Consider the following 14084-nt stretch of genomic DNA (forward strand, 5'->3'; position numbering starts at 1 on the left):
TTCAGCATTAATAGTGCCTTCACAGATGTGTAAGTTACCCATGTCTTGGGCACTAATACACCCCCATACCATCACACATGCTGGCTTTTCAACTTTGCGCCTATAACAATCCGGATGGTTCTTTTCCTCTTTGGTCCGGAGGACACGACGTCTACAGTTTCCAAAAACAATTTGAAATGTGGACTCGTCAGACCACAGAACACTTTTCCACTTTGTATCAGTCCATCTTAGATGAGCTCAGGCCCAGCGAAGCCGACGGCGTTTCTGGGTGTTGTTGATAAACGGTTTCTGCCTTGCATAGGAGAGTTTTAACTTGCACTTACAGATGTAGCGACCGACTGTAGTTACTGATAGTGGGTTTCTGAAGTGTTCCTGAGCCCATGTGGTGATATCCTTTACACACTGATGTCGCTTGTTGATGTAGTACAGCCTGAGGGATGGAAAGTCACGGGCTTAGCTGCTTACGTGCAGTGATTTCTCCAGATTCTCTGAACTCTTTGATGATATTACAGAGCGTGTGTTCAACAATTTGCTCACGCATTTGTTGACAAAGTGGGGATCCTCGCCCCATCCTTGTTTGTGAATGACTGAGCATTTCATGGAATCTACTTTTATTCCCAATCATGGCACCCACCTGTTCCCAATTAGCCTGCACACCTGTGGGATGTTCCAAATAAGTGTTTGATGAGCATTCCTCAACTTTATCAGTATTTATTGCCACCTTTCCCAACTTCTTTGTCACGTGTTGCTGGCATCAAATTCTAAAGTTAATGATTATTTGCAAAAAAAAAAATGTTTATCAGTTTGAACAACAAATATGTTGTCTTTGTAGCATATTCAACTGAATATGGGTTGAAAATGATTTGCAAATCATTGTATTCCGTTTATATTTACATCTAACACAATTTCCCAACTCATATGGAAACGGGATTTGTACATATATATATATATATATATATATTATATATATATATATATATATATATATATATATATATATATATATATATATATATATATATATATATATATATATATTAGGGCTGGGAATCTTTGGGTGTCCCACGATTCGATTCAAAATCGATTCTAGGGGTCACGATTCGATTCAAAATCGATTTTTTTTTTCAATTCAAAACGATTCTCGATTCAAAAACTTTTTTTTTGGTTTTTTTTTTTTTTTTTTAAACAATACACAACAATACCATAATAATGCAATACAATTTAATTTTGGAGTTCTAAACTTGTGATTTCTTGCAGTGTTTATTAAGTGGTAATTTGTCACATTTGTCCCAATTAACTTTATACCCTGATAAACAGCCATATTCAGTGATGACATTATTCATATAAAGAAGACAGGAGTTAACATGTGACAGGTAAAAAAATATATATGTGTGTGTATATATATATATGGATATATATATAGGTATATATAGTCAGTCTACCCCAGGGCAGCTGTGGCTACGAAAGTAGCTTACCACCACCAGGTGTGAATGAATGATGGGTTTTTAACATGCAAAACAACTTTGGGTACTTAGAAAAGCGCTATATAAATCCCAGGTATTATTATTATATATATATATATATATATATATATATATATATATATATATATATATATATATATATATATATATATATATATATATATATATATATATATATATATATATATATATATATATATATATATTGATCTACATGTCATATGATGTATCAAGTGATTGACCACATTATTATTATTATTATTAGTAGTAGTAGTAGTATTAATAAAGCATTTAAAATGAATGACTGCTAATTGAGCTATATAGTAAATAGAAATACTTGTGACCTGTATTTTTTATTTGTTTAAACAAAACCCCACACAATGTGTTTTGATAAGGTTTGGGGGAAATAAACATGTTTGGTAAATATATATATATATATATATATATATATATATATATATATATATATATATATATATATATATATATATATATATATATATATATATATATATATATATATATATATATAATCAATTCAACAGAAAAACATGTTTGAATAATTTTGATGGATAAAAGTTGTTTAAAAACAAAATAAATGTAGTGTTTGATTATTTTTGGTTATCAGTTGATACGTTCGCGAATTGGTTGTTAAAAGAAGAAATATTAACATGACTTTATATTGAAAAATCTGCCGTAAAGTCGGAAACGGAAGTTGCCGACTTTTGACGCATGGGCAAACGGGTCGAGCAGCGCAAAGACATTGACGGCAACAAGATGGCGGACGAACGGCGGTGGCTTCCCGAAAAGGTTTCAAGTCTACCTTTAACATTTTTATAGACCCTCCAATATTTTTTTCTTAAGCTCACGAAACGAAAATTGACTTTGGAGCGATGTTGTTTTACCTGAAGTGAAGATTGAAGACGTGATAGAAGATGGACGACTACTGCTATGCTAAGATGGCGACGTCATGTAAAAGAGAAAGTGAAAGAGAATCAGCGCCACCAACTTCCAGCAAATCACCAACGGAGGAAACTGCAGATAAAGGTGAGTGAGTTGAAGTTTCCAACAACATCATTTTGGAAGCTATCGTGAGCCCTCAAAAAAGCGTCAATGAGAAATTAGCCGACGTTGTTGAAGAATGTAAACAAAGCGCCGCCATGATTGTTAGCTTGAAGAAGGCAGTGGAGTTCACATTAGAGGAGATGAAAGAATGCAAAAGTCAAATAAAAAAATATATATATATATTTTGCACCAATCAATTATAAGCTCCGCCCGAATGCAAAACAAGCGCTTGTGTAAAGAAAATAATGATGTGGAAGAAGAGATGTTGGGGAAGAGTAAGAGATGTGAAGAGAAGACTGGACCACATGTCTAGTTCAACGTGCAGAGGATTGGAGGTCATAAAGAACAAGAATAATATGATTACTGTTAACTTTGGATTATTGGGAAGTTCTCCACAAGTGTCACAGCTCATAAAGTCAAAGAAAGTTACCAAAGCAAATATAAATACAAGGTAATCAAAAAGGTTAACCAACGAACGAGATTTCTCTACAGAATTTCCTCTCTGGTCAACAAAAGCACCTTGAGGATTCTGGCGGGAACTCTCGTTCAACCCTTTTTCCATTACGCATGCACCTCCTGGTACCCTAGCACCTCCAAAACCCTCAAATCTAAACTCCAAACATCTCAGAACAAGCTAGTCAGGTTACTTCTAGACCTCCACCCCAGATCCCACCTCACTCCTACCCACTTCTCCAAAGTGGGCTGGCTCAGGGTGGAGGACAGAGTAAAACAACTTGCACTGAGCCTAGTCTATAAAATCCGCTACACCTCCCTGATACCGAAGTACATGTCAAACTACTTCCTTAACGTAAATGACCGCCATAACCACAACACCAGGGGGAGCTCCACTAACCACGTTAAACCCAGATTCCGAACTAACAAAGGTCTTAACTCAGTCTCTTTCTATGCCACATCAATGTGGAATGCGCTCCCAACAGGTATAAAAGAAAGTGCATCTCTATCCTCCTTCAAAACCGCAATAAAAGTTCACCTCCAGGCAGCTACAACCCTAAACTAACACCCTCCCCGGATTGCTAATAATCAAATGTAAACAATCAAATGCAGATACTTTTTCTTTTTCTTATGCCTTCTGATCTCTCTCTCTCTCTCTCTCTCTCTCTCTCTCTCTCTCTCTCTCTCTCTCTCTCTCTCTCTCTCTCTCTCTCTCTCTCTCTCTCTCTCTCTCTATGTCCACTACTTGATGTCCATAATCCCCCCCCACCCGCCCCCCCCCCCCCTCCCTCCACACCCCTGATTGTAAATAATGTAAATAATTCAATGTGATTATCTTGTGTGATGACTGTATTATGATGATAGTATATATGATAGTATATATCTGTATCATGAATCAATTTAAGTGGACCCCGACTTAAACAAGTTGAAAAACTTATTGGGGTGTTACCATTTAGTGGTCAATTGTACGGAATATGTACTTCACTGTGCAACCTACTAATAAAAGTCTCAATCAATCAATCAATCAATCAATCATTTGAATTGTTGCTTTCTCGATTACGCTTGCACCTCTTGGTACCCTAACACCTCCAAAATACTCAAATCTAGACTCCAAACATCCCAGAACAAGCTAGTCAGATCTCACCTCACTCCTACCCACTTCTCCAAAGTGGGCTGGCTCAGGGTGGAGGACAGAGTTAAACAACTTGCACTGAGCCTAGTCTATAAAATCCGCTACACCTCCCTGATACCGAAGTACATGTCAAACTACTTCCTTAACGTAAATGACAGCCATAACCACAACACCAGGGGGTGCTCCACTAACCACGTTAAACCCAGATTCCGAACTAACAAAGGTCTTAACTCATTCTCTTTCTATGCCACATCAATGTGGAATGCACTCCCAACAGGTATAAAAGAAAGTGCATCTCTATCCTCCTTCAAAACCGCACTAAAAGAACACCTCCAGGCAACTACAACCCTAAACTAACACCCTCCCCGGATTGTTAATAATCAAATGTAAACAATCAAATGTAGATACTTATTCTTATGCTTTCTGAACTCACTATGTCCAATACTTGCTGTACATATCCCACCAAGTCAGACCTACACTGTTTCAATGTCCATTTCTCTGATGATGCAATTGTTGATGACCGAAGTGCTGATATCAACCAAACCCCCCCCCCCCCCCCCCCACATCCCACACCCCGGATTGTAAATAATTCAATGTATATACTCTGATGATTAACTTGTGTGATGACTGTATTATGATGATAGTATATATTTGTACCATGAATTGATTAACGTGGACCCCGACTTAAACAAGTTGAAAAACTTATGGGGTGTTACCATTTAGTGGTCAATTGTACGGAATATGTACTGTACTGTGCAATCTACTAATAAAAGTCTCAATCAATCAATCAAATTCTGTTATAATTTTAATTACATCTTGGATGTTATAATGTTAGGCACTTAAGAATGTTTGTAAACTAAAAAACTCATCTTAAATTACAAAACACACAAATGTAATTATCTTAGTCATCAGACGTGGACATTTCTTTCTTAATAAATTAGGACTAATTACAGGCTATCCCCCAGAGTGCCAAAATACATGTGGTCATCATGATGTCATCACCTAATTTGCATAATCTGCGATGATACATATATTTTCTTTAAAAAGGTGAAACATTTACATTTTAAAAACAAATCTGCATCATCATTAATTATATATATATATATATGTTTTTTTAACCATCCATTTTCTACCGCTTGTCCCTTTCGGGGTCGCGGGGGATGCTGGATTCGGGCGGAAGGAGGGGTACACCCTGGACAAGTCGCCAACTCATCTATTATATCGTTATTGTACAATGTACTTTGTTTAGAATTTCTCTTTTAGGGACTTTTTCTTGATTAAAAATCATCTATTTCTGGTGTCATTGTAAACTGTACTCGCTGTTAGAGACTCTCCTATCGCTCCATGTCTGCGAGCTGCCGCCCGCCTCTACTGTCTCGAAACAATCACAAATTATTAGTAGTCAAGGAGGCCGATATTTGGAGCCAATATTCATTTGCAGTAAAAGTTATTTAAACATGAATAGTGTACGCCATTAAATCGGAAGACAAGGCTTTAAGTTGTTTTTAACATAATGTTTTGGTATGGTCACTATCAATATTTGTATCGATTCGCCCACTTTTGTTTACATTCAAGAGTTTTATCTTGGAGTTTAGCACGTGTAGTGTAGCATGTTTAGCTATGTCGTGTCCTCCAGTGATAATGCTAAAGGAAGAAACATAGTTTATATGCCGCCATGTGGGGTGAGGATTGCTTACTTTGATGCAGATTTGCACTATGAAGTGACATTAGCGCTAACGAGTGCTTGTTCTTTTCTCGCTGCCAAAATTTGCGGTATGCAGGTAAAATGTGTCATCAATTTGCATGATCAAAATATTACCATAGTATTAACAGCTTTATGGTCGAACAGAGGGTTGTCTATGTCGCGCAACCCCATTTTCAACCAGTGGAAACCAAAGCTTTCTGAACAGTATTTCTTATCTAAAAGTTTTTTTGTTTTGTTTTACAACTCGTGTTGCATGTTAAAATAGTACCGTTTTTAGGGCCATGTCCGGATTGAATTAATTTCAATTAAATTTAAAGGGTAACTGCACATTTTTGTAGAGTTTTGCCAGTGATTCACACAGCTTATTGTGTGTGCATTCTAAACAGAAAACCCCATTGCAGCGAACAGGATTCACCTGTATTGTACTCCATCAAGGTTTTATATGCATGCTGTAAGAATATATGCAATATAGTAATTAGAGTTGTCCAGATACCAATATTTTGGTACCGGTACGGGTAAAATCTTAGGGTACATTAAACGTATGTTTATTATTGCAATTTAGTCATTAAATAAAATAGTCAACATACTAGACAACTTGTCTTTTAAAGGCCTACTGAAATGTTTTTTTTTTATTTAAAGGCCTACTGAAAGCCACTACTACCGACCACGCAGTCTGATAGTTTATATATCAATGATGAAATCTTAACATTATAACACATGCCAATACGGCCGGGTTAACTTATAAAGTGACATTTTAAATTTGCCGCTAAACTTCCGGTTCGAAACGCCTCTGAAGATGACGTATGCGCGTGACGTAGCCCGGGGAACAGAGGTATGCCTTCCCCATTGAAGCCAATACGAAATAGCTCTGTTTTCATTTCATAATTCCACAGTATTCTGGACATCTGTGTTCGTGAATCTGTTGCAATTATGTTCATTGCATTATGGAGAAAGAAGCTGAGCAAGCAAAGAAGAAAGTTGTCGGTGCGAAACGGACGTATTTTTCGAACGAAGTCAGCAACAACAGTACACAGCCGGCGCGTCTTTGTTTACATTCCCGAAAGATGCAGTCAAGATGGAAGAACTCGGATAACAGAGACTCTAACCAGGAGGACTTTTGACTTCGATACACAGACGCCTGCAGAGAACTGGGACGACACAGACTCTTACCAGGATTACTTTGATTTGGATGACAAAGACGCAGACGTGCTACCGTGAGTATGCAGCTTTGGCTTCTAAACATTTGATCGCTTGACCGTATGTGCGCAACTTTTTTTTTGCGTATGTACGTAACTTTTTAAAAATATATAAGCTTTATGAACCTTGGGTTAGGTGAACTGTCTTTTGGGCTGAGTGATTGTGTGTGTTGATCAGGTGTTTGAATTGTATTGGCGTGTTCTATGGAGCTAGGAGCTAGCAGAGGAGCTAGGAGCTAGCATAACAAACACGTAGGTGTTTTTATGCAGAATTAATTTGTGGCATATTAAATATAAGCCTGGTTGTGTTGTGGCTATATATATGTCTTGTGTTTATTTACTGTTGTACCGTTTAAATAAAAAAAAATCATTTCAGTAGGCCTTTAAACGGGAATAGCAGATCCATTCTATGTGTCATACATGATCATTTCGCGATATTGCCATATTTTTGCTGAAAGGATTTAGTAGAGAAAATCGACGATAAAGTTCGCAACTTTTGCTCGCTGATAAAAAAAAGCCTTGCCTGTACCGGAAGTAGCGTGAGGTCACAGGAGCTAGTATTCCTCACAATTCCCCGTTGTTTACAAAGGAGCGAGAGAGATTCGGACCGAGAAAGTGATGATTACCCCATTAATTTGAGCGAGGATGAAAGATTCGTAGATGAGGAACGTTACAGTGAAGGACTTGAGAGGCAGTGATGGACGTATCTTTTTTCGCTCTGACCGTAACTTAGGTACAAGCTGGCTCATTGGATTCCACACTCTCCTTTTTCTATTGTGGATCACGGATTTGTATTTTAAACCACCTCGGATACTATATCCTCTTGAAAATGAGAGTCGAGCACGCGAAATGGACATTTAAAGTGACTTTTATCTCCACGACAATACATCGGTGACACACTTAGCTACTGAGCTAACGTGGTACCATCGTTCTCAAATGAAGATAGAAACAAAATAAATAAACCCCTGACTGGAAGGATAGACAGAAGACCAACAATAATATTAAACCATGTACATGTAACTACACGGTTAAAAATTCTCAGCCTGGTAAGGCTTAACAATGCTGTTGCTAACGACGCTAAGGCTAATTTAGCAACTTAGCAACCGGACCTCACAGAACTATGTACTCTCTCCTTTTTCCATTGTGGATCACGGATTTGTATTTTAAACCACCTCGGATACTATATCCTCTTGAAAATGAGAGTCGAGAACGCGAAATGGACATTTAAAGTGACTTTTATCTCCAAGACAATACATCGGTGACACACTTAGCTACTGAGCTAACGTGCTAGCGTCGTTCTCAAATGAAGATAGAAACAAAATAAATAAACCCCTGACTGGGAGGATAGACAGAAGACCAACAATAATATTAAACCATGTACATGTAACTACACGGTTAAAAATTCTCAGCCTGGTAAGGCTTAACAATGCTGTTGCTAACGACGCTAAGGCTAATTTAGCAACTTAGCAACCGGACCTCACAGAACTATGTACTCTCTCCTTTTTCCATTGTGGATCACGGATTTGTATTTTAAACCACCTCGGATACTATATCCTTATGAAAATGAGAGTCGAGAACGCGAAATGGACATTTAAAGTGACTTTTATCTCCACGACAATACATCGGTGACACACTTAGCTACTGAGCTAACGTGCTAGCGTCGTTCTCAAATGAAGATAGAAACAAAATAAATAAATCCCTGACTGGAAGGATAGACAGAAGACCAACAATAATATTAAACCATGTACATGTAACTACACGGTTAAAAATTCTCAGCCTGGTTGCTAACGACACTAAGGCTAATTTAGCAACCGGACCTCACAGAACTATGATAAAAACATTAGCGCTCCACCTACGCCAGCCAGCCCTCATCTTCCCATCAACAGCCGTGCTCACCTGCGTTCCAGCGATCGACGGCGCGACGAAGGACTTCATCCGTGGGTTTGGCGGCAAGCATCGGTTAGGCGTCTGCTTTCAGGGTAAGTAGTCCTTGTTGTGTTGCTGTAAGTATTGTAATGCCCCGCCGTGGAGAAGGAGTCACACAGACCAGGATGCACTGCTCAATCGCTTTATTAACAAGCGGTAACTGGTTGTAGTTCAAAAAGTAACGCACACACATACACGAGCTGCTGTTAGCCACAACTCACGCTCACACACACTCAAGTTCTCCGCCAACTCACTCGCGCATGCGCGTTCCCCAAACCCTTAAAGACACAGTACACTAATGCAAATATCACAGATATTACAGTATTGTACTTAGCCGCTAAGACACCGATCGATCCCACCTACAACTTTCTTCTTTGCAGTCTCCATTGTTCATTAAACAAATTGCAAAAGATTCACCAACACAGATGTCCAGAATAATGTGGAATTTTGTCGAAGAAAACAAGAGGCTTTTCTATCGGGTCCGATGGGGTCCAACCACTTCCGTTGCTTTTGTGACGTCACGCGCAAAAATCATATCCAAAGGAGTTTTTCAACCGGAAGTGTGGCGGGAAATTTAAAATGTCACTTTATAAGTTAACCCGGCCGTATTGGCATGTGTTGCAATGTTAAGATTTCATCATTGATATATAAACTATCAGACTGCGTGGTCGGTAGTAGTGGCTTTCAGTAGGCCTTTAATAGTAAGTAAACAAACAAAGACTCCGAATTAGTCTGCTGACGTATGCAGTAACATATTGTGTCATTTATACACCTATTATTTTGTCTACATTATGAGGGACAAGCAGTAAAAATCTACTTGTTCATTTACTGTTAATATCTGCTTATTATCTGTTTCAACATGTTCTAGCTACACTTCTGTTCAAATGTAATAATCACTTATTCTTCTATTCTTTGATACTTTACATTAGTTTTGGATGATACCACAAATTTAGGTATCGATTTGATACCAAGTAGTTACAGGATCATACATTGGCCATATTCAAAGTCCTCATGTGTCCAGGGACATATTTACTGAGTTTATAAACTATGAATTCTTTTAAAAGGAAAAAATATTTTGTGAGGCTAAAAAGTATTGCAAAGATCGGCTGCCCCCCAAAACTCCTCGCCGTCATAAGATCATTCCACAAATACACACAGGGTTCCGTCTGTTGGGAAGGAGGAATCTGCAGCGGCGTAAAACCGGGCTGCGTTCTTGCGCCAACCCTCCTTGGAATGTTCTTCTCCCTCGTTCTGTCTACTGCTTTCGGCACATGTTCTGAAGGTGTCTCCCTACACACGAGAGCTGATGTGGAACTTTTCAACCTTGCCCGTTTGCGCTCTAAGACCAAGGTGACCAGTGTCAGTGTCTAGGAAATGCTTTTTGCTGATGATGCAGCTTTAGCATCCCACACCAAGTCCGGCCATAAACGCATCACCAAAACATAAGTGAAAAAAATTAGATCCAGCAAAAGTGGTCATTTTCTGCAGTACAAACCAGACCAAAAGCAACTTTGTTATATCAACAGCAGCAGCTCGCTCTTTCTCACTTGCGCCAACACATGCACATATGGCACTTGGCCAGTGATGCGTTTACAGCCACACAAAAAGTCGGACAACTCCAACACCACACATAAAGTGTCATTCCAGGTCGTTACACTATGATTTACCAATGAAATGTGTGCTTATTCTAGTGTCATTTATTAGGAATCTTAATTTATAAATATTAATCATGAAATGCTGTTAGTATATACATAAATACTAATAAAAATATATTTTTTACAAACAGGAAGTTGCAGGAATGTACACATGATCCCCTGCTTACATCTCATTGTGCAACATGTGGATGTTTTAATGGGAACTAAATGCAATGTCTGAAAGGGGTACAAATTATTTCCAAAGCAGGACATTCGACCCAGACAAACAACACAAGTACACAGTTCATGAAAAACAATATTTGTTGTTATTGTCATTGTAAGTGGGCCTAAACACTTATATTAGAAATGGAAATGACTGCTGTCATTTGATTATAATAATAAGAGAATGTTGTCTGTCTATCTGTGTTGGCCCTGCGATGAGGTGGGGACTTGTCCAGGGTGTACCCCACCTTCTGCCTGAATGCAGCTGAGATAGGCTCCAGCGACCCCGAAAGGGACAAGCGGTAAAAAATGGATGGATGGATGGAGATTGAAGTTGTTATTTAGTCAGGTTTGGGACAGGTGTGCTGCTGGTGTAGCCACAGTGTGCACGTCTGATGTTGCTCACATGGCCTCCACTCAATGCTCAGGGAGTTTTTGCGTTTGCTCACACATGAAAAATTAGAGGGAACATTGAACGAGACCATTTTATATGTTAGAAGGCGGGAAAAACATTTTTATTTTCTTGTCTCTCATAATGAGAGACAGTGATCCATCATAAAAGAATGTCCATGAAACACTACACACACATGCAGTACATAGAAGAAAGTGTGGAGTGAGTTCAAGGAAAAAACATCTCATGGATCATGTCTGAACTAAAGTGTGTTTGTGTCCTGCAGACGTCCAGCAGCTGATTGGTCATTCAGAAGAACTTCCACCTCGTGTGCAGAAGCAAGCGTGTCCATGGCCTTCCCACATTAAAGAGGAAGAGAAGGAATTCTGGATAACGCAGGGAAGTGATCTCGCCAAGTTGCCACTGACTGTTGTCTCTGTGAAAACTGAAGATGATGAAGAGAAACCACTGATTTGTCATCCAGAAGAACTTCCACCTCCGCCGCAGGGCGAGGGCTCCACTTTGAGGCAAGAGCGTCCATGGCCCCCCCACATTAAAGAGGAAGAGGAAGAACTCTGGATAACGGAGGAAGATGATCTCACTAAGCTACCACTGACTATTGTCTCTGTGAAGACTGAAGATGATGAAGAGAAACCACAATTTGACAACCTTTTAGCTCCACTATCAGATAGTGAGGCCGAAGACGACGATGAAGAACCTTTGAGCAGCGATACAGACTGTGAAGGTGAAATGAGGACTCGCACTGACAACAAACATTTCAGCTGCTCAGTTTGTGCTAAAAGCTTTAGTCATAAGAACACTTTGACTGGACACATGAGAACACACACGGGAGAAAAACCATTTAACTGTACAGTTTGCGGCAGAAATTTTTCTCAAAAGACCAATTTGACAGCGCACATAAGGACGCACACGGGAGAGAAACCATTTAGTTGTTTAGTTTGCGGGAAATTATTTTCTCAAAAGACCCATTTGAAAGAACACATGAAAACACACACTGACAACAAACACTCTGGATGTTCGAAAAAGACGAGAGATAAACAACGTTTGAGCTGCTCAGTTTGTGCTAGAAGCTTTGGTAATAACAGAAATTTGACTCAACACATGAGAACGCACACAGGAGAAAAACCATTCGTCTGTCTTGTTTGCAGTAAAAAGTTTTCTCAAAAGCCCAATTTGACGCGACACATGAGAACACACACAGGAGATAAACCATTTAATTGTTCAGTTTGTGGGAAAGTTTTCTCTTATAAGATCTACTTTACAGCACATATGAGAACGCACACAGGCGAGAAGCCGTTTAATTGTTCGGTTTGTGGTCAAAACTTTTCTCAAAAGGCCAATTTGACAGCACACCAGAGAACGCACACGGGAGAGAAACCATTTAATTGTTCGGTTTGCGGCAAAACATTTTCCCGCAAAACCTTTTTGACTGCGCACACGAGAACGCACACAGGGGAGAAACCATTTAATTGTTCGGTTTGCGGTCAACAGTTTTCTCTTAAGGCCCATTTGCCAGCACACATGAGAACACACACCGGGGAAAAGCCGTTTAATTGTTCAGTCTGTGGCAAAAACTATTCCACCAGGCAAAATTTAAATCGACACATAATGAAACACACTGGAGAAAAACACGTTTAGTTTATCATTATGTGGAACAAGATGGCAGACAAATACACTTATGTTCCGACAGAAGAACACACACACGGGGATTAATATTCAGTTGTTCAGTATAACTAGTCGAAGTAGCATCTAGTGTGATCACATGATCACACTTTTTAGGTGACTTATCACATGTGATGTTACATTTTTATGATTTGACATTTTTTGGAGCACAAACCGAACAACTCAAGTGATGGTGAAGAACAGCAGCTACACGAATTTGATTGGTTGAGAACAAGATGGATGATGTTTTCCTCGCCTTCCTTTTGAATCACAGAAGTGTTCCGTATTGTTCGGACTACAAGGCGCACCTAAAATCCTTTCATTTTCTCCAATATCGACAGTGTGCCTTATAACCCGGTGTGCCTAATGCAATTTTATTTTGTACATGGTGAAATCATAAGTGTCACCAGTAGATGGCAGTCACACATAAGAGCGACTGCAATATGACACCAGTAAACAACATCAAAAAATGTAAATGTTCCATTGAGAATAAAGAACATAACACACGGCACTCAAAAATCTGTCAAAATGTTTTAGCATGACTTTGAAGCCGCATTGCTTGAGTGATTGTCGCCCCATTACGGCTACCGTAGTCAGAGATACAAGTATTACTATGGGGTGTGTACAAGGAACGCAAAATGGCACCCGTTAGCAGACATATTATCCAGCAGTTTGTTTCACACTATTATGCAAAAGCAAGTTTTCTTACCTTCTGGCACCTGCTGATCTGTATTTGAGATCTGCATAAGTCCTGAAAATTTGCGCACGTCCGCCACTGTAGTCCGTGGCGATGCCATAGTCGATAAGCTTCTTCTTTGTTTGTGTTTAGTATATTTCTACACTGATACCATGTAGTAAACAGATAATATTAAGGTAACAGTTTTTTTTACTACAAAGTAAGTAAATGAAGTATAAGAGGATAACATACAAAATGACACGATTTGAAAATAAAGTGTATTGAATTGTATATAAAAAGTCTGACTTTTGTCCGCAATGTCCAACAATCAGAAAGTTGTCCTCTCTGTAAAATGATGAATTCATGAGTCAGGCAATTGTTTTTGCTCCATTTCAGCTGTAAATAAACTATAAAAATGATAAATGTCAGCGTTTATCTCAACACGACTACATCGGCTTAAGCGTTAGCTTGTTAACATTAGCATTCTGTTCATTCAGGTTAGGCTAATTACTACACA

At 38.8% G+C, this 14084-nt stretch overlaps 1 protein-coding gene across 2 annotated transcripts; it reads left to right on the forward strand.

The window, feature by feature from the left end:
- Positions 1-2221: 2221 nt before the first annotated feature.
- Positions 2222-13817, forward strand: LOC133632248 (zinc finger protein OZF-like). 2 transcript variants are annotated; one of them, XM_062024582.1, is made up of 3 exons: positions 2222-2294; positions 2396-2531; positions 11495-13817. In XM_062024582.1, the coding sequence occupies exons 2-3, from the start codon at positions 2420-2422 to the stop codon at positions 12865-12867; spliced, it is 1485 nt and encodes a 494-aa protein (XP_061880566.1). In that variant the 5' UTR covers positions 2222-2294; positions 2396-2419; the 3' UTR covers positions 12868-13817. The 2 variants fall into 2 exon arrangements, with proteins under 2 accessions (XP_061880566.1, XP_061880565.1); XM_062024581.1 differs by having other exon boundaries at positions 2226-2531.
- Positions 13818-14084: the final 267 nt, after the last annotated feature.

The sequence above is a fragment of the Entelurus aequoreus genome, linkage group LG17, assembly GCF_033978785.1.
Source record: "Entelurus aequoreus isolate RoL-2023_Sb linkage group LG17, RoL_Eaeq_v1.1, whole genome shotgun sequence".
NCBI classification, from domain to species: Eukaryota; Metazoa; Chordata; class Actinopteri; order Syngnathiformes; family Syngnathidae; genus Entelurus; species Entelurus aequoreus.

Coding starts and splice junctions, on each gene's coding strand:
- LOC133632248 (XM_062024582.1), top strand. CDS start 2,420: ATGGACGACTACTGCTATGCTAAGATGGCGACGTCATGTAAAAGAGAA. Junction 2,532..11,494: donor GGAGGAAACTGCAGATAAAG/GTGAGTGAGTTG, acceptor TGTGTCCTGCAG/ACGTCCAGCAGCTGATTGGT.